The sequence below is a fragment of the Heptranchias perlo genome, chromosome 10, assembly GCF_035084215.1.
Source record: "Heptranchias perlo isolate sHepPer1 chromosome 10, sHepPer1.hap1, whole genome shotgun sequence".
Classification (NCBI taxonomy): Eukaryota; Metazoa; Chordata; class Chondrichthyes; order Hexanchiformes; family Hexanchidae; genus Heptranchias; species Heptranchias perlo.
Window position 1 is genome coordinate 46,119,080 of NC_090334.1, and position 26,828 is coordinate 46,145,907.

At 42.0% G+C, this 26,828-nt stretch overlaps 2 protein-coding genes across 4 annotated transcripts in view; one reads left to right on the top strand and one right to left on the bottom strand.

Annotated features, from left to right (window-relative positions):
• Positions 1 to 4,648, bottom strand: part of gpr137c (G protein-coupled receptor 137c) — a 39,837-nt gene extending 35,189 nt beyond the window's left edge. Inside the window, exon 1 of one of the 3 annotated variants that reach the window (XM_067991619.1) lies at positions 4,124 to 4,648. In XM_067991619.1, the coding sequence (XP_067847720.1) occupies positions 4,124 to 4,579 (456 nt within the window). In that variant the 5' untranslated portion in view covers positions 4,580 to 4,648. The remainder of the gene's footprint in view (positions 1 to 4,123) is intronic. The other 2 variants (XM_067991618.1, XM_067991620.1) reach the window with 2 other exon arrangements.
• Positions 4,649 to 7,774: 3,126 nt separating this feature from the next.
• Positions 7,775 to 26,828, top strand: part of txndc16 (thioredoxin domain containing 16) — a 124,475-nt gene continuing 105,421 nt past the window's right edge. Inside the window, exons 1-9 of the mRNA XM_067991622.1 lie at positions 7,775 to 8,012; positions 8,933 to 9,015; positions 9,812 to 9,885; positions 12,958 to 13,032; positions 18,281 to 18,402; positions 19,125 to 19,215; positions 21,072 to 21,228; positions 21,516 to 21,682; positions 22,223 to 22,283. Coding sequence (XP_067847723.1) covers positions 7,856 to 8,012; positions 8,933 to 9,015; positions 9,812 to 9,885; positions 12,958 to 13,032; positions 18,281 to 18,402; positions 19,125 to 19,215; positions 21,072 to 21,228; positions 21,516 to 21,682; positions 22,223 to 22,283 — 987 coding nt within the window. The 5' untranslated portion in view covers positions 7,775 to 7,855. The remainder of the gene's footprint in view (positions 8,013 to 8,932; positions 9,016 to 9,811; positions 9,886 to 12,957; positions 13,033 to 18,280; positions 18,403 to 19,124; positions 19,216 to 21,071; positions 21,229 to 21,515; positions 21,683 to 22,222; positions 22,284 to 26,828) is intronic.

A 26,828-nucleotide genomic window follows, 5' to 3' on the forward strand; every position in this document is an offset into this window, starting at 1 on the left:
ATTTGTTTGTGCATGAAAATCGGTATCGACAGGACCTCTTCCCTCAGTGCTGCTTGGACGAAGGTCCTGCAGCTCCAAGAGATTCCAGCCACTGCGTACTGTGGAAAGGAATTTTTGCGAGAACAGGAATTAGCACCCACAGTATGCAGTGTCTGGAATCACTTACTGAAGTAAACAGCAGGACTCAGGTGGAAACCACATTTGAGAGGTGGGGGGGGGGGAAGGGTGAGAAGGGGGCAGAAGGCACACTTTGAGATGGGCATAAGGCAGGAAGGATATTTTGGGGAGGTGGAGGGAAGATAGCAGAAACGGTGCTTGGGGAAAGAAGGTGGTCAGGGGTTGGAAGCTGGATTCTCCTACTTAAGAAACTAGGAGAATCCAGGCCAGTGCTTTGGTGAGGAGATGGGAGGGGAAGACGATGCAAGAAATGCTTTAGGTAAAGGAGGTAAGAGTGCCAACACAAACTGAATTTAAATGAGTTCAAGGGGGAAGTGCCAGCTTAAACTGAGGGCTGGGGAAGTGGAAGATGAGTGTTGGCATGAATGAAAGGTGGAAGAGTGCTAGGTTGAATTAGGGAAGAAGACTGCCAGCATGAACAGGGGTTTTAGAAGGAGGAAAGGTGGTCAAACTGGGTGAGGAGTTGGACAGGGTAGAGTTTATGTCAACTGGGTCCAGAGGAGATAGAGTGCCTCTGAACTGCAGTGGTTAGTGTTGGAGATGAGAAAGTGACTGTCCAAGTAACTTTTAGGGAAGTGGTTGACTGTTGAAAACCCAAAATGACACTTTAATTTTATTTTAACGTTAAAATTCAAAGTAAAATTATGTTAAAAGTATTGACCAAACGGAACCATTTTCAACCTAAAAATTCAAAATTTTCCAGGGAAGCATGCCCCTGGACTCTCACCCCACTTTAGAAATGCACCAATTGGCAAGGGTGAGGAGCAGCAGCATTTGGAAGGAGTGTGCACAATTCTCATTTGACTGTCTAGAGTCCCAACTGGGAACAATCCCACAGTTTGCAAGGCAGGGTTTAAACGTCTTATTTGCTATTAGGCATTTTATAAAAAATAAAATTAATTTAAATTTTCTCACCGTAATAGATTATGTACTGCTGAGAAAAAAATGTTTTAAAATGTAAATAAAATCAATGATTTCTAAAATAGGAACAGGAGTAGACCATTCAGCCTCTCGAGCCTGTTCAGTCATTCAATTAGGTCACAGCTGATACCTCAATTCCAGCAAATGTGGAATACACAACAAAGCAATTTTTAAAGATGGATGATGCCCCCTAGAACGTAACATTTGTACTTTCAACATTTGTATTCCCTTTCAGGCTTTCTTGTACTTCCCCTCCAATACAAGCAAAGGAATGTTTGGCATACCTACAGCTTAAGGCACAAATTTGTGTCCCATTACACCCAGTGTAATGTCTTGTTTACACCTTTTAGGCTTATATTCAGGGTTATGTTTGAAGCTGTTGTGATCAAAGGGCATCAACCTGAACTCTGCTTCTCTCTCCACAGATGCTATCTGACCTGCTGAGTGTTGCCAGCATTTTCTGTTTTTTTTTTCATTTTTGAAGCTGTTGGCCAGGTTTTTGGGTTGGCATTTATGAAGTTAAATATAATTCAATACATCACCCAGTAAGCATGTTTACATTCAGGATTTAAGAGTCAATCATTTGCCTTAATAAATTGGAAGCCAAAAATGTTATGAGTTTGTAAAAGGGTTAGCTTACAGTTTGTCACTGTAGGTAAATGGAAGTCAGAGTGCCTATACCTTCAGAAGGCAGCCTAAGGCCTACTTTATTTATACTCAATAAGAGATACAACGCACTGAACAAATCGGATGATACAATTCAAAACTGCAATACTGCAATATATTTTCCATTAAAACCTGAATTTTTGACCCTGCAATTTTATATAAACTCAAAGATCAATTGCAATGGAAGTTTTCACTTGTCCAGAGAACCCACTATAAAAAGGTTAGTTCCCTACCCGTGGGAAGACACACAAAAGTCCTATCCTCCATTCATCTTGAAGTCTGCTTTAATCACGTGCTGCCCAGCAGAGCAAATGCTACAATCTAATATAAACAGGCTGCTTATGGATCTAGCTCCCTTTGCTCTCATATGGTTAAATCAACAGAAATTTATGTCAATGCATGGAAGATCAGGTCACCATTATAAGGCCTTAAAACAGCTGCACTGTCAAGTTTCTGGCATATTGTCATTTATAATTATTTCTATTTGTAAATCGAAATAATGAGTCACTATTCTTTATATAACATGTATTTAATGTTAACAAAGGGCCCAAGATGCCTCAAATACAAAAGGAGATCGGGAACAGACACCGAGCTATGGAGGTAGAGGCTAGTATTGGTGACTGAAAGCTTGGTCGATAAGATGGGTTTGGAAAAGGCTTTTTAAAAAGAGATGTGAATTGGGCGCTAAGGTTTAGTGAGGTCCAAAGAGCAGCTGACACTATACATATTATACTAATATAGAAAAATAGTTTTTGAATCAACTGGACCATAAGAACAGCAATACAGTTTGCATAAAGTTTGATCACACTTATGATAAAAGCAGTAAACATACTTTTATATTGCAATTGTTGTACACATCAACTTGAAGGCAGTTCACCATTTAGAGTTCGGTAGAGCAACACTGCCCCTCAGGCTGCCAAAAAGTATGTTAGTTATTTACAAATTACATTAATTACTTCTAGCTTGCATAGGGAGTACACTTACCATCGTAACACTGCATAATGCAGAGAGATTTAATTCTGCAGGTGGATCATTAACAATTTGTGCAATTATTTCTGGAGCCAGCAGAATCCGCTATAACTGGTTACGGTGGAAGTCTGGAGCTCGAATTGAGATCAAGAAAGGCAGTGACCAGATGATCAATGCCCTAACCCTGGAGGTGGATCACCTCGTTAAATATTTTTTTGGGGGGGGGGGGGGTGGAGAGAAAGAGAGATTTCCGATATCAAACTGCTTACTGTACAAGGGCACACAAATACGATTCGATACAACTAAAATATTTACCATTAAGATAATCCCGAACAAATTTTAAATTAAAAACTGAATTGTAATTATGGCTACATAAACTTCGCCAACGCTTCACTTACAGTATAATTAAAGGAATCTTACAACACCAGGTTAAAATAAAATTGTTGGACTATAACCTGGTGTTGTAAGATTCCTTACATTTGTCCACCCCAGTCCATCACCGGCATCTCCACATCAAGTATAATTAAAGTGCGAGTTTTAAAATATGCTAATTTTTGCAGAACTCAATTGATAATTGCTCAACAAATGGATAACTGCAGAAAGACTAAGTCACGGCATCTGTGATACAGTTTGCTTCACCAAATCCTTACAAAAAGTTTTAACAACTGACTTCCGACACCTGCAAATTGCCCGTCAGTAACTCCATCGGTTTAATCGTAAAACGGCACGATTTATTTATTCATTATCCTATTGGATTAAACAAACCCAGAAGAAAAAAAAAGTTAAGACTGTCAGATTACTGATTGACAATTCCATCCACTTCAGGCAAATATTCGATGAGATTTCCAGCAGCCATTACAACGGAAGGAAATCTGTTGCAGCTGGCTACAGGATTTCAGAATAGGGATACAAACAAATTGATTTCCATCACGAACAGCCGAGCCAGTGCACTGAACCGCGACGGGCTATCAAACCAGTTAACGTCATAATTGGTGTTTATATAAAACCTGAATGACACGGTTCCAAACACTACTTGCTTTAAAAAAACGATTTACTTAGAATTATTACCCGGACAAGCCAAGCTTTTTCAAATATTTATAATTTTTATAAAAATCAACTATTTTAGTGCTAAACCAGATTCATCTCGGAAATTGATACAATGGGAATCTGTATGTTGCAACCTGACTTGCATCTCAGAATAAGGCCGGCTGTAATTTGGATTTGTAATAAAAGGACAAAGACAGTTTCGCACATCAACACTTTGTCTAGTATTTCTGCGGTCTTTAGAAAATGCAATGCATATCATTCATTAAAAACAAGCAAAATCAGCATTAAAAATGAATTTATTCTGTTTTTACTCTTTCCCCCGCCCCCCTCTCTAAAAACATACCTGTGCAAAATAAAGGTTTAGCAGACACAGCGTGAAGAACTGCAAACACACAGGGAAACAATACAGCAGCCAGTAAGGCAAGGGCTCCAGCTGATTGGCCTGGACACAATTTTTAAAGTAAAATGAAAAGAGCGTAGTCCTCAGGCCTGCCCAGAGCAGACAGAGAAACAAAAACACGGTCTGGTAGCTGAACCGCTTGTGCTTGTAGTGCAAAACCAGCCAGAGCTGCAGGTAAACGAAGAGGAAAAGCAGAGAGTACAGAGCGGTGTAAACCACGGTCAAGCCGAGCTCCACTGAGGGGGGCACTGCAGCCCGGATCGGCTTGTCCGGAGCCGCCGTCATTGAAGAGAACAAACCCGCACTTGCCGCTGAGCTCTGCAGAGACATGTTCACGGGTATCCCGAAGCGGGCAGTGCTGGTTACTGCAGTGAGTGTGGACCGTCTCTCTCCATCCATCCATCCATCCACCGCCCGCCTCAGCTCCAGCTCCAGCACACACACAAAACAATCACCAGCCGGCCGCCGAGCGCCCCGCCCCCGACCCTACACCCGCCCTCTCATTGGTGCAACGGTGTCATCCCCTCCCTGTCAATCATTGAGAGAACAAACGGGATCAGGTTGAGGGCAGCGGTGAGACGGGCGCATGCGCACTCGGAGATCATTGGCTGTTAGCGGAAATGACGGTGATAGATTTGATTGACACCACTGTTGCCCAATAGACAATTGCGCTGTCAAAAAGGACGCTAGAAGTGCCAATCAGAGAAAGGCTGAGGCGGGACTGTCGAATTGTATCGAACCCTTCCCGTAGCAGCTTGAGGTGTATGAGGTATGACCATGGGCTAAAGGTAGGAGGCTGTGCAGGGCAACTCCTCTCTCCTCTTGCTGTGGTTGCATGGTATTTTTTTTTCTGAATTAACTGATGTTTTGCGACGTGGTGAGAAGCAAACAGAATTTTGTGCGTTAGTTGCTGTTCAATTCAGCCTTTATTTACATTAGAATTAACGTTCCCCTTCCCTTAACTCTTACAGAAAGCTACCTTTCTTTCTTACCCCTACAGAAAATTGCATCTCTAATATTTACTGGCACAAATCACTAAACCTCACACTTGCGAGGATAATAACTCCAAGAGCTGGAAATCTGAAGTAAACTAGATCAGAGGAGAATGAGGTGATTTGATGGAGTTTTTAAATTTATGAAGGGCTGGGACAGAATAGATAGAAACAGACTGATTCCAGTGATTGATGGGTCTAGATTAGAACGAGGGGCCATAGATATGATTAAATGTAAGCGATTTAGGATAGAGAGCAGGATTATCTTTTTACACAGAGGCTGTGGAATGCACTGCTGGAATTAGTGATGGAAGCAGAGGCCATCTCAACATTTAAGAATAGGTTAGCTAGGTGGTTGAAATAAAGTGAGATATGGGAACAGGGTAGGCATATAAGATCAGGACTGCTTGTGTTGAGGTTAGGCACCAACATGGACTGGTTGGGCTGAATGGCCTGTTTCTGTGTTGTAATTTCCATGTAATTCCATGTAAAAGCTGAAAATACATAGAAAGTCCTCAGCACCTAAAAAGAGAAAAGACAAGTTAAGTTTCCTATAGAGCTCTATTGTTGGAGCTGAACCAATTCTCATAGAATCATTGAATGATACAGCACAGATGGAAGCCATTCGGCGCATTGTGCCTGTGCTGGCTCTTTGAAAGACCTATCCAATTTGTCCCACTCTCCTGCTCTTTCCCCATAGCTCTACAAAATTTTCCCCTTCAAGTATCTATCCAATTCCTTTCTGATGAAGCTTCAACTGAAATGCTAACAATCCCCACTTTTTTCTAATTTCCAGAATTTCCATTCACTTGCGAGCAAAACCCTTTTCATCCACAACTTTATTGTGAATTGTTGCATTGACATCCTGGCTTTGACTGAAGCTCGACTCAGGTGGCGACACCTTGCCCCTTACTGAAACCTTCTCACCTGGCTGTACTTTGTACCTGCGCCACCCAAATTGCTGTATGACTTAAGTGGCCCTTATCACTCCCCCATTCCTCTGATACATTTTCTTTTGAGCACCTCATCTTGTTCCACCCCTCCCTCTCGCTTCTTCTTTAAAATCCTTGTTGTCTACTTCCCTCCCCGCAAGCCCCACTTTGAGTCTCTCCGAGATATCCTCCATCATTTCCTCCCTCAGCCTCTGCAGTGAGCAACTCAGACTTGATTTCAATATCCATCTTAGGTCCCCTTGACCTCTTGCCTCCAAATTCACTGCTCGCCTGTCCTATCGAAACCTCCCTCTATATAAATTCTCCTACCAATATTCACGGTCATCTCCCTCAACCTTATCTCATTGCTCTCATGGTCGTGATCACTGACAGTGGCATCTCTGACCACTTCCTTGTATCCATCATTACCCACATCCCTTTACCCCTTTCCAACACCTTCTGTGTTTTCCCCTAAGGGGAAAAAACCTCCTCCAAGTCATATACAACTGCATTTTCAAACTGCCAGCTGCCTAGCTTTTGGTTTTTCCTTTGTGATGATACTTCTGTAGCTGTTGATTATGCTCAACCACTCTGTCACCTTACCTTTGATACCCTTGTACCCTTTACTCTCCCACCCTGGTCATCCCTCCTGGCATGTCCTCCATTTTTGCCCTCTCAAGTCCAAAGGGCAAAGACTTGAGTGCCTGGTGCAAAACTGGCTTAGCCATCCATCACCATAGTTGACTGGACCACATGAAGTGCTATGAGGCCTCACTTTCCTCTGCCAAAACCAACCATCTCCTTAAACTCCTCTCCCCTGCCCCCTTCCACCCTCACATCCAACAACAAGTGTGAGGACTTCTTTGTCACTATCATTGAGAACCATCTGTTCAGCTGCCTCTGCTATTTCCCCCCCCCCCCCTCACTTTCCCCTTGTCCCCCAAGCCATACTCCCATAGGATCTCCACTGCCCTAGCTCTGAACCTGAATCTCTTCCTATCTCCTCTCTTTCCCTGTCAGAGCTCATCTTATCAATGAGACCCACCTCCTACTCCCTCAACCCCATTCCCACTAAACTGTAGCCAACCCAACTTCCCTTCCTGACCCCCATGCTAGCTGACATTGTAAATGGTTCCATCTCCACAGGTATTGTCGCCCTCCGTTTCAAAATTGCCTTCATCATCTCCCTCCTCAAAACACTCACCTCTCTGTCCTTGCAAACTACCACCATTGGTGGCCGTGCCTTCAGCCTCCAGACTCCAGACTTCATAACTAGGAAAATCCAGTTCATTATATAAAAAAAGTTGAGATTTTCTAACTTTCATCTAAAAGTGACACTGAAAGCCAGTTGTGGAGAGAGTTTTAAAATGGAGAGTAGCTATTCAGAATAGAAAATTCTTGTGAGGTAAGTGTATGTTTTCCATTGGTTGGGTGATTTTGAGAATTGGCTCTTGATGTGCCATGTTTTATAATAAGAGGACTATTTTTCCATGTAAACTTTGTGCACCTGATACATTGGTGCTATTTTAACATACATTAGCTTATACAATGTGTTGCATTAGACTTAAAAATAAGGGACTGCCAACATCATGATAAGTTGTGGGCAGTCAAACATGGTTTGTGGAATATCTCTCACTTACATTACTGTTAATTTGTTCTTTTCCAGATTGGAATAAATAACGATGCAGTTGAGGATTTCATTCAAATTATTTAAGTGATTCTTGGGATCTGTGCTGCCTTTATCTGCTAAAATGGCAAAATGGCGTTCCTACCTTTGCTTAATTTTATTATATGCCAGTCATTTCAATGCCATTGATGGTATGAAGGCATTACGCAACTTAAATCAGCAACATTTTATCAATATTCTACAGTCAGGACAAACCTCTTTAATATACTTCAGAAGAACAAGTAAGTATTAGCTGGATTGGGTTAAATAATTGAAACACAATGCTACACTTGAAAAGGATCAATGTAAGTTTTTAAACTGAGTTTTCTTTCAGAATTATTCAGCCTAATTTCAATGTTCATTTCAATTTTACTTCATCAGTTAATTCAACACTGAAAGGATCGGATTGATTTTGATTGTCTTGATAAACTATATTCATTACCTAACAGATTATGTGGACGATAATAGTTTTTATAATTTCCCCTTCCCCCCCCCCCTTTGCTTTCCCTACTTTCAGCCTTGGCTTAATGGTAGCACTCTCGCCTTTGAGTTAGAAGGTTGTGGGATCTTGAGTACATAATCCAGGCTGGCACTTCAATGCAGTACTGAGGGACTGCTGCATTGTCAAAGGTGCCATCTTTTGGATGAGGCATTAAACTGAGGCCCATGTACCCATTTAAGCAACATATAAGATCCCATGTCACTATTTGTAGAAGAGCAGGGGAGTTCTCCAGTGTCTTGACCAATATTTGCCCCTCAACCAACACCAACAAAAGAGATTATTTGATTGTTCATCTCATTGCTGTTTGTGGACCTTGCTGTGCACACATTAGCTGCTGTGTTTGCCTTCAAAATAACAGTGATTACACTTAAAAAGTACTTCATTGGCTGTAAAACACTTTGGGTTGTTCTGAGGACATGAAAGGCTCCATATAAATGCGAGTTTGTTTTTTCTTGCTCTCTCACTTATTAAAAACAGAATCAAGCTATCCAAAGTTACAGCAGCAAAATTGAAATTAAATAAGGACAAGTAAAGCTATCTTAAATGGGAGGCAAAATATTAGTCTTTGTTCAATTATGGCCTACTATATGCTATAGAAGAATTACAAAAAGAAATACTCAGTTTAAAACACTAAAAGCATTATTTGATTCTATATTTCAGCCAACCCATCAATCAGACTTTTCCTTCAACAACTAGAAAAATCATCAGAATCACTTGACGAGTATGGCATCACAGTGGCTCAGGTGAATTAAAATACCTTCTTTGAAACGTCTTTTTCTTGTAAAATTTATTTTGCCATCAAGAGTTAGATGTTATATATGAAACTAAGTTCCATATTCTCAAATTTTTAGGAAAAACCTGGTTAAGTATTAATGGAAATAATGATATAAAACAATGAAAATAGAATTACAACTTTTTGGGTATTGCAGTGGTGCATCACATTGCAGCCCTAATGGCTGTTCTGTTGGGTGGTAGGACACTGATTCACTCGTGTTACCCTGCACACTTTTGAGCTATCAACCTCAAGCATCTTGTCACATGGATGCACTGAATGGAGAGTTCTCGTTGAGAAGGAAAAATAGTGGGAGTGTTGGTTGAGTTGCTTTTATTTTGATCTTATGGTGCTATTGCTGGGATTTAGGTGCACTTGACTCTTATCAATAAGCAGAAGGGACGGTTTAAAAAAAAATCAAGAAGGAGTTTTGGCTTCAGAAAAACAACTTTCCTAATAAAGATCCACCACATGGGCTGCAGCGGTTCAAGAAAAAGGCCCACTACCACCTTCTCGAGCACAACTAGGAATGGGCGCTAAATGCTGGCATTGCCAATGATGCCCACATCCTGAAGAATGATTTTAAGAAAGCTAGCATTTGTGCATCTTACTCAAAGGAGAGGAGGAGAAAATTTGGAGCTTTTTGGTGAGAAAAGAATGTTTTTTTAAAATCAAGTATTAGAAAGAAAGGCAGTGTTAGATTTGTAATGATTTTTATGTATTATTAGCATTACATTATCCCATTAAAATACTGCAACTTTTTGTAGGTTAACTGTGCCACAGAAAAAGTGCCAAAATATTGTGAAAATGAAGATGTCCTGATGAAGGCGTATCTTTTCCGGTAAATCAACATATATTTGTAATTCTGTCATGAAATGTGAAAGCAATTATTTTCTACATCAAGTACCAGAAACTTTTTATTTTCCATTATTTGCTTTGTAATATGACTCCAACTAACCTATACTTTTTTGCTCCCTTGGCAGTTTATAATTATAAATATATTTCAGAGTTCAGTTGTGCTCTGTATAAATAAGGAGGATCCTAGTAAGACTGGAAACACCTGAGGTGTTTTGCTGATATTGGTGCTTCTTAAGGTAGTTGTTGCTGCATGTATATTGAATGCTTTGGAGGCTTTGAATATGATCGCAAAATAAATAGCGATGAGGAATGCTGTTAGCTCATTCATCCAGAAAGACCGTGCAGTCTCCCTATCAAAGCATCCAATTGTTTCTTGAATTTTTGCTTCTGCTCCACTACCCAGATGTCCATTCTATGTGGTGATCACACTTGTGTGAAGAACTTCCTGACATTAATCCTAAATTTACCTTTTACTAGTTTGAATCTATGGCCTTTTGTACTTCCTCACAGTTTGAAGTCAATTTCTGGATCTACTTTTTCTGTGTTGTGACTGCATAAGGCCAGCTCTCAATCGCCTCCTTTCAAAGCTGTAAAGCCCAAGTTTCTAGAGTATTTGCTCATCTCATACTTCAGTCCTTGGATGCCTGAGGATCAGCCTTGTGGCTCTTCTCTGAACTGCCTCCAAGGTTTGAATTGTCTCCCTTTGTCGTTTTGACCAGGAACCGGCCTAGTACTCACTGTGTTCTAACCAGAGGAATATGCAGTTGAGTGTGATTTCCTCTGACTTGTACTTTATTGTTTTAGCTATATGGTTCAGAAGGAATAGCTTGGATTTCGCTTTTGTGGGGAATGCATATGGCAAATTGTGGCTTTATACAAGTGCGGAACATTGTGAAGCTCGGGAAACCGTGAGATGGTCCTTCATTGAGTGAAGAGGTTAAGATTTATCAAGGTTAAGATACTGAAAAGCACGCTTAAGATTTCATACACCTGATTCCTTTTGAGATGGTTTAAAGTATTATGTAAGTTCAGCATTGTATTGCTGATTAAATTTGATTAATAGTTTTATCCTGAATGATATAGCCTTTTTGAGTGACCAGGAGTGTATGATGGACAGCCCATGCCAGCGATGTGAAATATCACAGTGAAAGGGTAACTGTTTATCCCGTGACACACTGCTCCTATTCATGACATAAATTTCAGGTCATGGCCGATGCAGATCAGCCTATGGAAGCTGCACTTTGCTGTGAACAACAATAAAGAGAGTTGGGATAGAGCCCAAACTGTAACACTAGTGTGCTCCATTCACCATCCTGAACAATAGGCTAACTGTCAGTATTCTCCAGTGCAATATTATTGCCTTTCCCATGACTGAAGAGGGATCTCAAAGGTATTGATTAGCAGATATAAAGGCCATTTGTCCCAATTGTTGATTCATTTTGGTATTTGCAGGTTCTGAATATAGTTTTTCAGGACCATGCTGAGGAGTGAAGAGTGCTGTGGTCTTTCTCATCTTTCTTCAAGTACAACAAAGTCCCAATGCAGGATAAGCTCGTGCTGCATAAGACACAGTACAAAGAGTTTTCATTAATGGTTTCATGCTCCTAGTCATGCAGTGGAAGGGCTTCCTTCAGTCCATGTGCAAGATCAGTAGCAAGCTGTGATGTGGATTTGTGACAAAGGGGAAATGGTGGCAGGGAAGGAGGGCTCTGGCCTACACTGACCTGTCACTCAGCACCCTGAAAGGAGAGTTAATACAGTGGTATGTTTTTTCTAAAGTTGCTCATGTGAGAACGTGGATTAAGCAGTTGATAATAGTGAGCATGGAATTGGGCTTTAGACTTGGACATTTAAGACATCAAAGTGGCTGGCATGTTGCCAGATGACCTTTGTAGTTCTCTGCATGTTATATAGCTGATCTGTAAAGTAAGGCTTGAGACAACATCTGCTGGGAGGTGTCCTCTGGAGGCTGTACACGAGAAGATGTGCTAATTCAGCGATGGTTCAGTGTTTACCACAATTGGATGCAGAGAGGCAAGTAGTTGCATCTCCAGCATCAGTTACATTGGGTATGATGTATCCATGAGGATGATAGCAATGCAGTCATATACATCATTGGTGATTGTGTTGCACATTATGCTGCTTATCAGGAGTTCCGGTACCTGTTATCTATCTGCCCAGTGAGGACTAAAACTGAAAATTGTCAGTTCTTTAATAGCCAACAAGTGTTTCCCAAAATTATACCAGTGTCTACACTTCAGAAGTACTTCATTGGCCGTGAAGTGCTTTGGGATGTCATGTGGTGATTGTACAGCTAGCCTGGCTCATTGAGATTCAGAGGGGTAGTCCTGTCACTGGTTGTTGGAATTCATCCCACAATTCTCCAGATAACTCTGCAAGCCAATTCTCTAAAAGCTAGGGTTGTCTTAGCTGGACAAGGAGAGGAATGCTTACCCCAGTGCTCTGGTAGACTGCAGTTTTAGCTCATTAAGCTCCAGCAGTACCCTTGCACGCACACTGAGATCTCTAACCCATGGCTCTTGCATAAGTTCTCTAACTTTAGGTAAGTGGGTTTGTGTGCCCCTCCAGGAAGAGAGTATACACCCCATATTGAGTAAATGGAGCCTCTGCTTCTGTGCATTTCTCAATAGCTTGGTTTGGAGACTCTTAATCATAGTGATTAGTTCTCATATATGTCAAACATCTGGATGACCCAAAAGAAATGTCTTTTTTCCATAATGGCTTGCCTCCATTTCTGAATAAGTCTCCCATTTTCCTCATTGTTCTCTATTTTGCATAATATCCTATAATGACAACCTGATTGAGGTTGAGGAAATGTACAGCAATAGCTATCAAGACCTAAGGCTGATTGTGGATCAATTTACTAAAAATGTCTTCCATGTAGCTGTACTGTCCTTTATCACAATTAAATCTGATGGGGAGTTTTTAAAAACAAAATGTGGTCCCAACTATAAAAAGTTTGTGGCCTATAAAAATGTACCTATATATAATGAAGATTGCTAACTGATACTTTTATTTCTTTTCTCTTTAATAGGGGTAATGTAATGCTTAGGAGTTTTGCAACTGATACATTGTTTGATGTGGATGCAATTGTAGCAAATGTATTATTGTAAGTATGTTCTCAAGTGGTTTTGTTTCCTTTTGAGCTCAGTTACTGCAAAAAGTGAAATTAACAGGAGCAAATAGTCATAGAAATTTATAAAAGGTTTCTAGCTTTTTTAGTAGAAGTTGATGTTACATACTCTGAAAGGTCAGACTCCTTGGATGTCTACTCAAGATGTTTTTCTTTATTAATTGGAAAGGTGAAAACTTAATAAAAATCAGCCTATATTTATTGCTTCGATTCAAATAATTGGGTTACACTGACCTTTTATTGAATTATATTTTTTCAGTGTTTCCTGTTGGTACCTGTCTTATAACTGCTGCCTACCAAATTAAAGGTCAGGATCTAGACTAGCATTTTATTTGGTACAGAATTACTATTATCACAGGAAGCATTAACCTTTTAATTGGCTCGTTTTTCTGAATATTGTGAGGTATCATCTATAGAAATAATCATTTTTTTCCCGCCATTTTCCTTTACCTCCCCATCCTGAAGACTCGCTGTTACAGAATAGCGGTCAGCAGTGGGACTTCTGGCTGACTCTTGCATTCCTTAACCCGGGGTGGAGAGGTTCTATGGCTTTTTTTTAATGTAAGAGTAGTTATCAAGGCCAGCATTCATCCTTCATCCTTCACCACCAAAACAGATTAACTACTCATTCATCTAATTGATGTTTGTAAGACCCTGTTGTGCACAAATTAGTTGCTGCATTTACCTACACAACAGTGTTTACATTTCAAAATGTGGAGATGCCGGTGATGGACTGGGGTTGACAATTGTAAACAATTTTACAACACCAAGTTATAGTCCAACAATTTTATTTTTAATCCCACAAGCTTTCGGGGGCTTTCCCCTTCCTCAGGCGGTGTGGAAATGACATTTTCGAATCCTTCGCATTTTAAGATCACATAACAATGCCTGGCGATTACTGCCCGTTGTCAAGGCAATCACAGTGAGCAGACAGAAAGGTGTCACCTAAAAAGGCCACCGAATATACAAACCCCCAAAAAAAAGAGAGAGAGAGAGATAAGGAAGACAGTCAATGACCCGTTATATTAAAAACAGATAACATTTGTTCGCTGGTGGGGTTACGTGTAGTGTGACATGAACCCAAGATCCCGGTTGAAGCTGTCCTCATGGGTGCGGAACTTGGCTATCAATTTCTGCTCGACGATTTTGCGTTGTCGTGTGTCTCGAAGGCCGCCTTGGAGTATGCTGACCCGAAGGTCGGTGGCTGAATGTCCATGACTGCTGAAGTGTTCCCCGACAGGGAGAGAACCCTCCTGTTTGGCGATTGTTGCGCGGTGTCCGTTCATCCGTTGTCGCAGCGTCTGCATGGTCTCGCCAATGTACCATGCTCTGGGGCATCCTTTCCTGCAACGTATGAGGTAGACAACGTTGGCCGAGTCACAGGAGTATGAACCGTGCACCTGGTGGGTGGTGTCCTCTCGTGTGATGGTGGTATCTGTGTCGATGATCTGGCATGTCTTGCAGAGGTTACCGTGGCAGGGTTGTGTGGTGTCGTGGACGCTGTTCTCCTGAAGGCTGGGTAATTTGCTGCGAACGATGGTTTGTTGAACATACAGAACAGAACGGACTATTGCAAAGAAGCATACCGACAACTGGTCAACCAGGAACACTACAGACGGTTGCCCGCAGACCCGACCAAAGAACACACCCATCAGCTCAACAAACTGATCAAGACCTTCGATCCAGACCTTCAAAACATCCTACGCACTCTCATCCCACGTACTCCCCGCGTGGGAGACTTCTACTGCCTCCCAAAGATACACAAAGCCAACACACCCGGACGTCCTATCGTATCAGGCAATGGAACCCTGTGTGAGAACCTCTCTGGATACATCGAGGGCATCCTGAAACCCATCGTGCAGGGAACCCCCAGCTTCTGTCGCGACACTACAGACTTTCTACAAAAACTCAGTACCCACAGACCTGTTGAACCAGGAACACTTCTCACCACGATGGACGTCTCGGCACTCTACACCAGTATCTCCCACGATGACGGCATCGCTGCGACAGCATCAATACTCAACACCAACAACAGCCAATCTCCAGACGCCATCCTACAACTCATCCGCTTCATCCTGGATCACAATGTCTTCACCTTCGATAACCAGTTCTTTACCCAAACACACGGAACAGCCATGGGGATCAAATTCGCACCCCAATACGCCAACATTTTCATGCACAAGTTCGAGCAGGACTTCTTCACTGCACAGGACCTCCAACCAACACTATACACCAGATACATCGACGACATTTTCTTTCTATGGACCCACGGTGAGGAATCACTGAAGAGACTACACGATAACATCAACAAGTTCCATCCCACCATCAAGCTCACCATGGATTACTCCTCAGAATCAGTTTCTTTCTTGGACACACGAATCTCCATCAAAGACGGGCACCTCAGCACCTCACTCTACCGCAAGCCCACGGACAATCTCACAATGCTCCACTTTTCCAGCTTCCACCCTAACCACGTCAAAGAGGCCATCCCCTATGGACAGGCCCTGCGAATACACAGGGTCTGCTCAGACGAGGAGGAACGCGATGGACACCTACAGACGCTGAAAGACGCCCTAGTAAGAACGGGATATGATGCTCGACTCATCGATCGACAGTTCCGACGGGCCACAGCGAAAAATCGCATAGACCTCCTCAGAAGACTAACACGGGACGCAACCAACAGAGTACCCTTCGTCGTCCAGTACTTCCCCGGAGCGGAGAAACTACGCCATGTTCTCCGCAGCCTTCAACATGTCATCAATGATGACGAACACCTCGCTCTGGCCATCCCCACACCTCCACTACTCGCCTTTAAACAGCCACCCAACCTCAAACAAACCATCGTTCGCAGCAAATTACCCAGCCTTCAGGAGAACAGCGTCCACGACACCACACAACCCTGCCACGGTAACCTGTGCAAGACATGCCAGATCATCGACACAGATACCATCATCACACGAGAGGACACCACCCACCAGGTGCACGGTTCATACTCCTGTGACTCGGCCAACGTGGTCTTCCTCATACGTTGCAGGAAAGGATGCCCCAGAGCATGGTACATTGGCGAGACCATGCAGACGCTGCGACAACGGATGAACTGACACCGCGCAACAATCGCCAAACAGGAGGGTTTTCTCCCTGTCGGGGAACACTTCAGCAGTCAGGGACATTCAGCCACCGACCTTCGGGTCAGCATACTCCAAGGCGGCCTTCGAGACACATGATAACGCAAAATCGTCGAGCAGAAATTGATAGCCAAGTTCTGCACCCATGAGGACGGCCTCAACCGGGATCTTGGGTTCATGTCACACTACACGTAACCCCACCAGCGAACAAATGTTATCTGTTTTAATATAACGGGTCATTGACTGTCTTCCTTTTCTCTCTCTCTTTTTTTTGGGGGTTTGTATATTCGGTGGCCTTTTTAGGTGACACCTTTCTGTCTGCTCACTGTGATTGCCTTGGCAACGGGCAGTAATCACCAGGCATTGTTCTGTGATCTTAAAATGCGAAGGATTCGAAAATGTCATTTCCACACCGCCTGAGGAAGGGGGAAGCCCCCGAAAGCTTGTGGGATTACAAATAAAATTGTTGGACTATAACTTGGTGTTGTAAAATTGTTTACAATTGTGAACCCAGTCCATCACCGGCATCTCCACATCATGAAAAATCTAAGGGAATGTAACCATTATTGATTTGTAATGACCACATGTACAGGCAACACAACATGTTCCAACCATTAAATTTGCCTTCGGACATGAAGGTGGTGATTGTCACTTTTCCAATGAGTTGATACCACTTACTCATCAAAGTGGAGAGCAATTTTACACAAAATTGATTCCACCTTACAGCAAGCAAACAACATACGTGGAAGTTAGAGAACCCTGGCGTTGAGAAGTTGGACTATTCCATTAAATCACAGCAAGCAATAAATAAGATAAAAGCAATATTTTTTCCTTTGTAATTGGCTCTAACACTCATCATTTGCTTAAGGCTGCTTGGCTCATCAAGCCAACTCCATCCAACCTTAAACGCTTTGATGGTTTTTGTTCTCAACTAGTTACCATTGTCCTGGATCCCTCCTGTTATTACATTTTCCACAAACTGGCAATGGGCACAAGTCCCATTCAATCATTTTCTTTGTTCTTTGAGGTACTGACCTCTTACACACTCTACCCCCTCCCATTAATTTGGTTTTATTTTCATTTTATATGATATTTAATATTTGAGCCTTGCAGCATTCTGCTCCAGATGTATATGTGTGATGCATAAAAGGTTGTTTGCAGCATTTTCATTTGGATGATGATGGTCACAATGTAGGGTGTTCAGATGGCGATTAAAACTTCTTTCACTATGAGGTTAGTTAGAATTCTCCATTTAAAAAAAATATTACGATGAGGTTGGGGATATCTCATGTGATTTTTAAAATATTTTACTTTGACCTTAAAAGTGAAATATTATGGTAACATTTCTCCTCCCATCCAGTTTCTCCTCTCCTCCTAAAGATAGAATCTTTCTGGGATATAGTTCTGTGGGCACCTGCCACCCCTTGGCACCATGCCCATATGACCATTCTTTAAGTGTGAGTGTAGTGAGTGACAGCTGTTTGGCTGTGGGAATATTGTAGGTGAACTCAATCTTGTCCTCACTTATACATGCAAGCTTTCCATCAGGAAACTCTTGCTATTTTTCCTCTTTTTCAGTTTCAGTGTGCTGAGACCAATTATAGTACCCTTGGTGCCACCCTGATCAGGCAACTTACCACAGTCATGAAATTGAAGCTGAGGCTTTTTAACTTTTAATTTAAACTAATATACTGATAGGCTACGTTATTTGATAAAGTCTATTTGCTTTCCACTTTTCTGAATCACCCATAATAGTTGTGTCAGATATTCTGCAGAGTAACCAGCATGAAATTATGCTTTTTAAAAAAATAAACATCATTGTATTGCAAATTAGCTTTGCAACTACTTATAAGTATTGTACAACTCATAGTGCAGTAAATAAATACTAGATGGTTTACAGTAATTATCAGTGTTTTGTGTTTTTAAGTCGCCTCCCTCCAGGTTGAATTCTGCAATAACATTTGCTATTAGGGTCATGATTACTTCTCTTAGCTTCAAATGGTAAAGAATCTGAATTATTTTCTTTACTAAGAGTTAAAGTTCTTTATTTTTATTGTGAACTGCTCAGATTACTCTGAACATATATTGCTCTGTTATAGCGTCTTGTTGTTCAATGAAATAAAATACGTGTCCTCACTGGTGGATCTTCATGACATTGAAAATTATATGAAAGGACGAGGTGATGTCATCTTTACATTTGTACGAGCAATAGGAGTTCCAGGTATTGTTAAAACAAGTTAATTTCACATTTATTGTTGTTTAACTGCTTCATCAGCACTTTGCAACAAACCACTGAGATCCCGATAACAAATATTAATGTTGGCTGAGAGCTAATTATATTATATTACACAAAATGCAATTTCAGCCCGTACTGCATGTTTGAGAATTGAGAAGCATCAGAATTAATCGCGAAAGAAAGACAAGTTCCTGACTTAATGGACGATACAGCACTTAAATATCAACAGTACAAAGTACATATAAACTCCAGCAATCTGTCTCTGTCATCTCTACATTTACCTATTCATCCATCCTCTCCTCTATCTCGATCTTGATCTCAATCTTAGTAACTAAAACTTTAGTCCCAAATAAGGTTTTAAAGACATTTTTTAAAATGACATGTTTCACAATAACATGATTAAACTTATCTATTGAATTGTGCTTTTGTGCCTTAATGCATTCCTTAAAGATTCTACTTGAAGGTCTTGGCCTTTCCCAAAAGCCTGGCCGTGGACTTGATATTTTTGCCCGAGCAGTGACTCTGTTAGCTGAAGACAGATTCTGCAGTCTGAACATATGTAGTATGCATTAGTAGCATTTAGCTAGCAAAATAATGGAATACTTCGTAGTCTCTAACAAAATCTATTCGTTTGTTTGTTCAGAATTATTATTATTGTGTGCATATGTATGCTTCAGTTGTAATGTATTATTTATGATTTGTCATAGAACATAGAGCCATAATGGAAACTGCTTTTGTTTATGGTGCCAAGTATCAGTTTGTATTAACCACAGAACAAAGTGTTTTGGAAGGCATGGAGTAAGTATGGACCTGATTGGAAAAGCATGAATATAAACTTACTACTCAGAATTTCAAAGTACAATGTGGAGTGAATATATATAAAAATAATGTAAAAGATATTATTTTGCTGCTAAGATAAAGGCCAGAAAGTCCAATTGCTGTTAAGTAAATATTGAGTGAGTTCACAAAAACCTCAAATCTATCATTGCCAGTAAAGGGAAGAAAAAAAAAATCTTAATTATGTAAGTAACTGAGAAAATGAAGGAAAGTTTTAAGGGAGGCAAATGACCTGCGACCTCTCCCACTGAGAAGGACAAGAGCAGCAATATCATGAGAATACCATCGTTTCCAAGTTCCTCTCCAAATCACACACCATTCTGACTTGGACATATATTGTTGTTCTTTCATTGTTGCTGGGTCAATAGCTTGGAATTTCCTACTTAACACCAATGTGGGAGCACCATCACCAATGGTTCAAGGCGATGGTCATTTGCCACCTTGGGGCAACTAGGGATGGACAGTAAATACGCCCTTGCAAGCCTCGCCCACATCCCAGGAACAAATATATAAAAAAGAACAAGTAAATAAAGTGTTTGCTAAGCACATACTGCAAATCCATCATAGGAGGTAGGGCTAATAATACATTATGTTGACCACAGTTCAAAGTGTCGTCACTTTGGCACAGGTGCAAAACTATCTGCTTTTATTAAAAAAAAAGGAAAAAAGCTGTTTTTTTTCTGATCTTGGAGGCTGTGTTGGCCTCTAATTGTAAATAGGATGGCCCTGTTTACAGTAATAAGACATTGTGCTTTAAAGAAACACATTCATCCTATCAGAATAATGTGTTGTGCTTTACATGCTCCTGTTTTCATAAAACCCAACTTACTGAGCAAAGCCACAGGACATTAACTGGAATAAAGGTTTTGGGGAGGGAAGAACAAATTGACATGTTTGCATATCAGGCAAGGTTTGTAAAATGCCAGGTAGATATTATTACAAATATATCTTGAGACCTGCAACATTCAAAATCGGCAAGGTTTCTAATGTTTTTTCCTTCTGTTCATCTTGTGATAAATATTTCTTTGATGAATTTTGTTGCATTACGTCAATGAGAAAACCATTGTCTTATTTAGACAGCAACGTCAGAAACTGCACTCCAGGTCCCAAGCTACCCATGAGCACTGTCATGGATGATCTAGCTTCTGAAAAGTAGGGCCCCAATGTATTTGGGCCGTGGAACCTCACATAAGTGCTAGGATCCGCCTGCCAGAAACCTCTGCCCCTGGCCCTGCCAGAGTATGTGGGGCCTGGGGAAGGTTCCACATTTTAAATATTCCTGCTGGGTGCTCGCACCACTATGGGCACATCTCAGGCACCTAGTATTAGCGGGGGCGGTGGGATAGGGCAGCTATTGCGGCAGAGCCCTGCCACTCCAAAATGTCCTGGCATCCCCTGGTCCAGCAGTCGTTTGGTCTACTGGCCCCCTATTGATGGGGGTTGATTTATTATAAAAATAGCAGCTTTTGTCTTTTGGGTTGAGGCCAACACGTAGGCATGGACCCCAGGCAGCCCCTATTTCCCTCCTTTGGGAAGTTGGTAGGCCTCCTCTGCCCCAATAGAAATTAGCAGTGGAAGCTGTAACACGTTGGTGCTGCTACGGCTCTAATGCACAGGCCTTCTGCCATTCCCAGTTGACTTATGGATGGAGTGCACTGGAAAGCCCATGAATGTTTGTGGCAGTACTGTTTTTATTTTTAGATTGTTATTGGTAATTGGTTGGAAATGTGCATTGTAAGAGGATTGTGTTTCTGTTAAACTATTCTTGTGCTTCATTAATTAAGTTGTTTTGATTTTCTTGTAATTTTAACATGCAGTCTAGAAGATCCAGATAAACTTTCAGCTAGACTTTGGTTCTGCCATTGCAAGATGGCCACTGATAGGAGTCAGCCATGCAAGAGGTCCTACTTTGAACAGCCACTAACTACTGTGAATATACATTACTACCTTAAAGTGTTGGAGGCTCCGCTTGTGGTGAGCTAAATATTGAACCTCTACTCACTGATAGAGTTCTGATGTATTTTTAAACCAATATCTAGTGTTTCTGCTTAATTAATTTTACAAAGGTTGATTGCCCTAATGGAAAATACTTGTGGGTAGGATCTTGTCAAGCATAGTGCAGATTCTATCATCTAAACCAGGTTGAAATACATAGACATAAACAGGAAGTATAGTATTTACAAATGTTTATGTACAATAGTTATGTCCCAAGCCTTTGAGAGCAGTGCTGTATTAATATTTCTATTTTTCCAACTCTCTAGATGGAGGTTACTGTGGGACCAGAAAAAGTCTCTACTGTACATGTACAGTTAAAAATGCCTATCGTGTTTCTTTTTACGCAAAGAGAGACCTATGAACATGACCGAATAACTGCTGACTCTGTCGCCTGGCAGCTACTGGGAAGAGCAGGCGTTGTACTAGTGCCAAGGTAAGGTTTAACTTTAATTTTAGAAAAAGAAAAAAATATTTTTACAAAAGAATGGCTCAAAAGCTTACAATTTTTTCAAACATTCAAGTTGTTAATTTACGCTTCAAAATGTAGATAAAGTTGGATTTAGCTGAGTAAATCCTCACTTTACTTGGGTTAGTTTGATCTTTGTTGCACAGTCACATTTTTTTCTCATCTCCAATTCATTCTATCTGCTTTTTAGTCAGGAAGCTGGGCTGCTCCAGAAATGGATATCTCCGCATAGCTTTGTCCTTCCTCTTGTATACGGCCAACCTGAGAATTGAGAAACTATTTTTAAAATTTACCCAAGTATTTAACATGACAAAACCTAAGAAATGAAGGTACAATATTTTATATTTGCAACTAAATCATCAGAATAAAGATTCTTTTGAGTTAGTGTATCATCAACCAATTGTTCACTACCTAGTGATATTAATTGGATTCATAAAATTTTGACTTGTGTTCTCTTAAAATTGATTTTTAGCAAGTGATGCTGTTTACATTCAACTTCTTCAACAGGACCCAGCTACAGCCTAACGTGCCAGCAGATGTCACTGTAGGCTACAGACCTGCTGGAGGGGTATGACGTTTATTTTGATGATTTGAAACTTAGTTGTTTGCATCCTGCACAAAATCCTGCTCATCCATTTCCCCCCACCCCCCTTCCTCGCTGACCTCCATTGGCTCCCTCTCTTTAACCGCCCCCCCCCCCGCCCCCCCCCCCCCCCACAAAAGCACTAATTTCCTTGTTTACACATACCTCTGGTCTCACTCCACCCCGTCACTGACGACCTGTCCCCCCGTGAAGCTTCTCAATCGGTGGTGGGGCTTTCAAGCAACTAGGTCTTATTCTCTGGCACTCCCTCTTGGAACCTATTCAACTTGCTACTTCCTTCCCCACCTTTAAAAGCCTCCTTTCAATTTGGTCAACTTTGCTAATCTACTACTGCTTGATCAGCACTCTCTTATGTGAAGTGCCTTGGGGGGTTTAATTATATCAAAAATACTATGGAAAGCAAGTTGTTATTGATTTTACTTTGCGTAATTGAACACAATCTGCCTTATCAAAAGGAAATTGAATTTTTCATTCTTCCGTTTAGAGAAAAGTTGAGAATAAACTTACTGGGGGAGAAATTGGTTTAGGCCTGTTTTCAGAATGGCAGTCAGAGGAGAAGCTGCAAGCTCCACCCGACCTCCCATTTTCAGATACAGCTTTGGAGGTGCTGGTGGCGGAGGCCGGCAGGAGGAGAGATGTCCTCTTTCCAGCTAGCGAAAGGAGGATATCCAGGTGAACTTCCCAGCACCAGTGGCCAGAGATGATAGTGGGTCAACGCAAGAAGAAGCTTGCTGACTGGCGAGGGCTGGAGGACACTGTCCCGCATGGCTTATGATCATCTTACCCTCTTTCATTATCACTGAAATCTCATCCTCACACACCATGGATAACAAAGCGCTGCTGTTTTGAGCAACCATTCATCTGTCTCCACCTACCCATACCTCCAAATGCTAATTCTTGTCTCTCTCCTCCATTTCACGTCTAAAAGCTCAACAAGTCCCTGATGGAATTGAGGAAGAAGAGGGCAACACAGTTTAACATTAAGCATCACTTAACCTTACTCTTGCACAAGTTTAGGGTTTGACACCCAACATTGATCAGAGGGTAGGCTGGAGGGGTCTGCATGTGGAGGTCTACCCAACACTAGTGCATAAGTGCAAGGGCAGGGGGATAGGTCCTCACCAGAGGGAGAACTCATGCCTGACCCTGCTGCAGAGAGTACAGATGAAGACTTTGAGGGCCCAGCCTACAGAAGAAGACTTGCTATACACCAGGACCTTCTAAGTGCACTGGCCTGCCTGCTAGCGAGCTTGTGCACAATATCAAAGCATGGAAGAGTCCAGTTTCAACTTATGTGGGATCTTAGCACATGGACTCAAGACCATGCAGTCAACCATGGAGCGAGTCGTCAGCTCTGAGAGCATTGCAGGGACTCGCACAGCAACGGAACCTCTGATAACTTAGATTGGAGCTCAGACTGATCGCATCTTGGCTCTTGGGATCAGCATCTCTTCAGGCTTTCAAAGCATATGAGTCTGGATAGGTGGTTGCAGAGTATCATATCACTGCTGCACTGTGTTCACGCGCAGAGCAGTGAGAGTGCTGAGTGCAGCCCCATAGAGTGGCAGTGACTCCATGGGGGAGGTACATACTAACCTTTCTCAGGATGACAGCAAGCCTGCTCCCCTGTCAGCCTCTCAACCCCTGCCCTTATTGGGGCCAGACAGCCAACTGGGCAGACTGCCCTGGCCCGATGGTGAGATGCAGCAGTCTGCAGCGGGGCCCTGAACGGCCAGAGCTGCTCGAGGTCATCCACCATGGCCATCTCAAGTACAGTCAGTGGAAGTTCAGCAGCACTTCCACCTCCCAGGCTGTAGTAACTGGGGAACCACCTTGTAGGAGTAGTAGAATAGGTAAATGCGCACAGAAGACAGGCACGAGGGCTCTGCACAAGGTTGCTTTCTAATTCTCTGTTCAATATAAGCATTTGTCAAATGAGGCGTTATGAAGTATCTTGGAGTAGTAAATTTTCTTTGGATTGCTGTTGGTCTTGATATTCTTAGTAATGTAAGCACAACACCCATGAAGTTGTACTGTTTGAGGGCAGTCAGATGGCAGATGTAAGGACTGGGTGAGATGGTAGGAGGAATTGTTAGTGCATTGAGGAGGGGAGGTTGGTGCATTGGGGAGTGGAGGCAGTCTTCAAGTGAACTTATCTTCATTAATTTTCTGCCTCAGAGTTCTGACAGGTTGTAGCACTGTTGGGCCTTCCCCTTCTCTGGATCCTCCACATTCTTGTCCCCTGCTTGCTGTTCCTTCTCCTCTGGCGGTTGCAAGGCTTGCCCCCATGTATTGCAAAGTCAATAGGCCATTCTGTTTACAATCATGAGTCTTGAGACCTCCTTGGGGCTGTATTGAAGGACGTCTGCAGAGCTGTCCAGACAGCAAAACCTTTGTCAGAGCAGACCATTGGGGTTTTCAATCAGAGCTCTGCTTCTTGTGTGACTCTCATTATACCGAAGCTCTGCATCTGTGCCTGTGTTCCTGACAGGAGTCATGAGCCAGGTGCCAAGATGATAACCCTTGTCCCCAAGCAGCCAACCTCTGACCCGATAATTTAGGTGGAAGTGAGGGGGTGTTAAGGACTGGTACAGGATGAAAGCATCATGACCGTGGACACAGACCTGCATGATTCTCTACCTGTGCTCATAGATAAGTTGTACAGTGGAGGAATGGAAGCCCTTCCTATGTAGAACATTGCTAGTTGATGATAGGAAGCATGCAGGGCTATGTGGGTGTGGGTGTGTTTGAGAGAAGAGGATGCTGCCATTGTAGCAGTAACGGAGGAGATAGTAGCGATATTGGCTAGGATAAAAATAGATAAATGGGAGGTACTTACAAAATTGGCAGTACTCAAAGTAGAAAAGTCACCCGGTCCAGATGGGATGCATCCTAGGTTACTAAGGGAAGAAAGGATGAACGTTGTGGAGGCTCTGGCCACAATCTTCCAATCTTCCTTAGATATGGAGATGGTACTGGAGGATTGCAAATATTACACCCTTGTTCAAAAAAGGGGTGAGGGATAAACCCGGCAATTACAGGCGAGTTAGCCTAACGTCAGTGGTGGGGAAACTTGTAGAAACAATAATCTGGGACAAAATTAATTGGCACTTGGAAAAGTATGGGCTAATAAATGAAAGTCAGCATGGATTTGTTAAAGGAAAATTGTGTTTGACTAACTTGATTGAGTTCTTTGATGAAGTAACGGAGAGGGTTGATGAGTGTAGTGCGGTTGGTGTTGTGTATGTGGACTTTCAAAAGGCATTTGATAAAGTACCACATAATAGACTTGTTAGCAAAGTTAAAGCCTGTGGGATTAAAGGGACAGTGGCAGCGTGGATACAAAATTGTCTAGGGGACAGAAAGCAGAGATTAATGGTGAAAGGTTGTTTTTCAGACTGGAGGGAAGTTTACAATGGTGTTCCCCAGGGGTCAGTATTAAGACCGCTACTCTTTTTGATGTATATTAATGACCTGGACTTGGGTATAGAGGGTATAATTTCAAAGTTTGCAGATGACACAAAACTTGGAAATGTAGTAAACAATGTGGAGGATTGTAACAGACTTCAGGAGGACATAGACTGATGAAATGGGCAGGCACATGGCAGATGACATTTAACGCAGAGAAGTGTGAAGTGATGCATTTTGGTAGGAAGAATGAGGAGAGGCAATTTAAACTAAATGGTACAATTTTAAAGGGGGTGCAGGAACAAAGACACCTGGAGGTGCACATACACAAATCATTGAAGGTGGCAGAACAAATTGAGAAGGCTTTTTTTTTAAAAAAAGCATATGGGATCCTGGGCTTTATTAATAGAGGCACAGAGTACAAAAGCAAGGAAGTTATGCTAAAACTTTATAAAACACTGGTTAGGCCTCGACTGGAGTATTGTGTTCAATTCTGGGCACCACATTTTCAGAAGGATGTCAAGGACCTGGAGAGGGTGCAGAAGAGATTTACTAGAATGGTACTGTGGATGAGGGACTTCAGTTATGTGGAGAGACTGGAGAAACTGGAGTTGTTCTCCTTAGAGCAGATTTGATAGAGGTGTTCAAATTCATTAACAGTTTTGACAGAGTAAATAAGGAGAAACTGTTTCCAGTGGCAGAAGGGTCGGTAACCAGAGGGGACAGATTTAAGGTGATTGGCATAAGAGCCAGAGGTGACATGAGGAAACATGTTTTTATGCAGTGAGTAGTTATGATCTGGGGTGCACTGCCTGAAAGGGTGGTGGAAGCAGATTCAATAGTAACTTTCAAAAAGGAATTGGATAAATACTTGAAAGGGAGAAATTTGCAGGGCTATGGGGAAAGAGCTGGGGAATGGGACTAATTGGATAGCTCTTTCAAAGAGCCGGCACAGGCATGATGAGCCGATTGGCCTCCTCCTGTGTTGTACCTACGATGATACTATGATTCCCTGCATCTGTGGAAATCCAGCAATTCTGGCAACTTCCACAGCTCCTTTCCTCTTGCTTGGCAGCCTCCGTGGGGAAGTTAATGAATTCT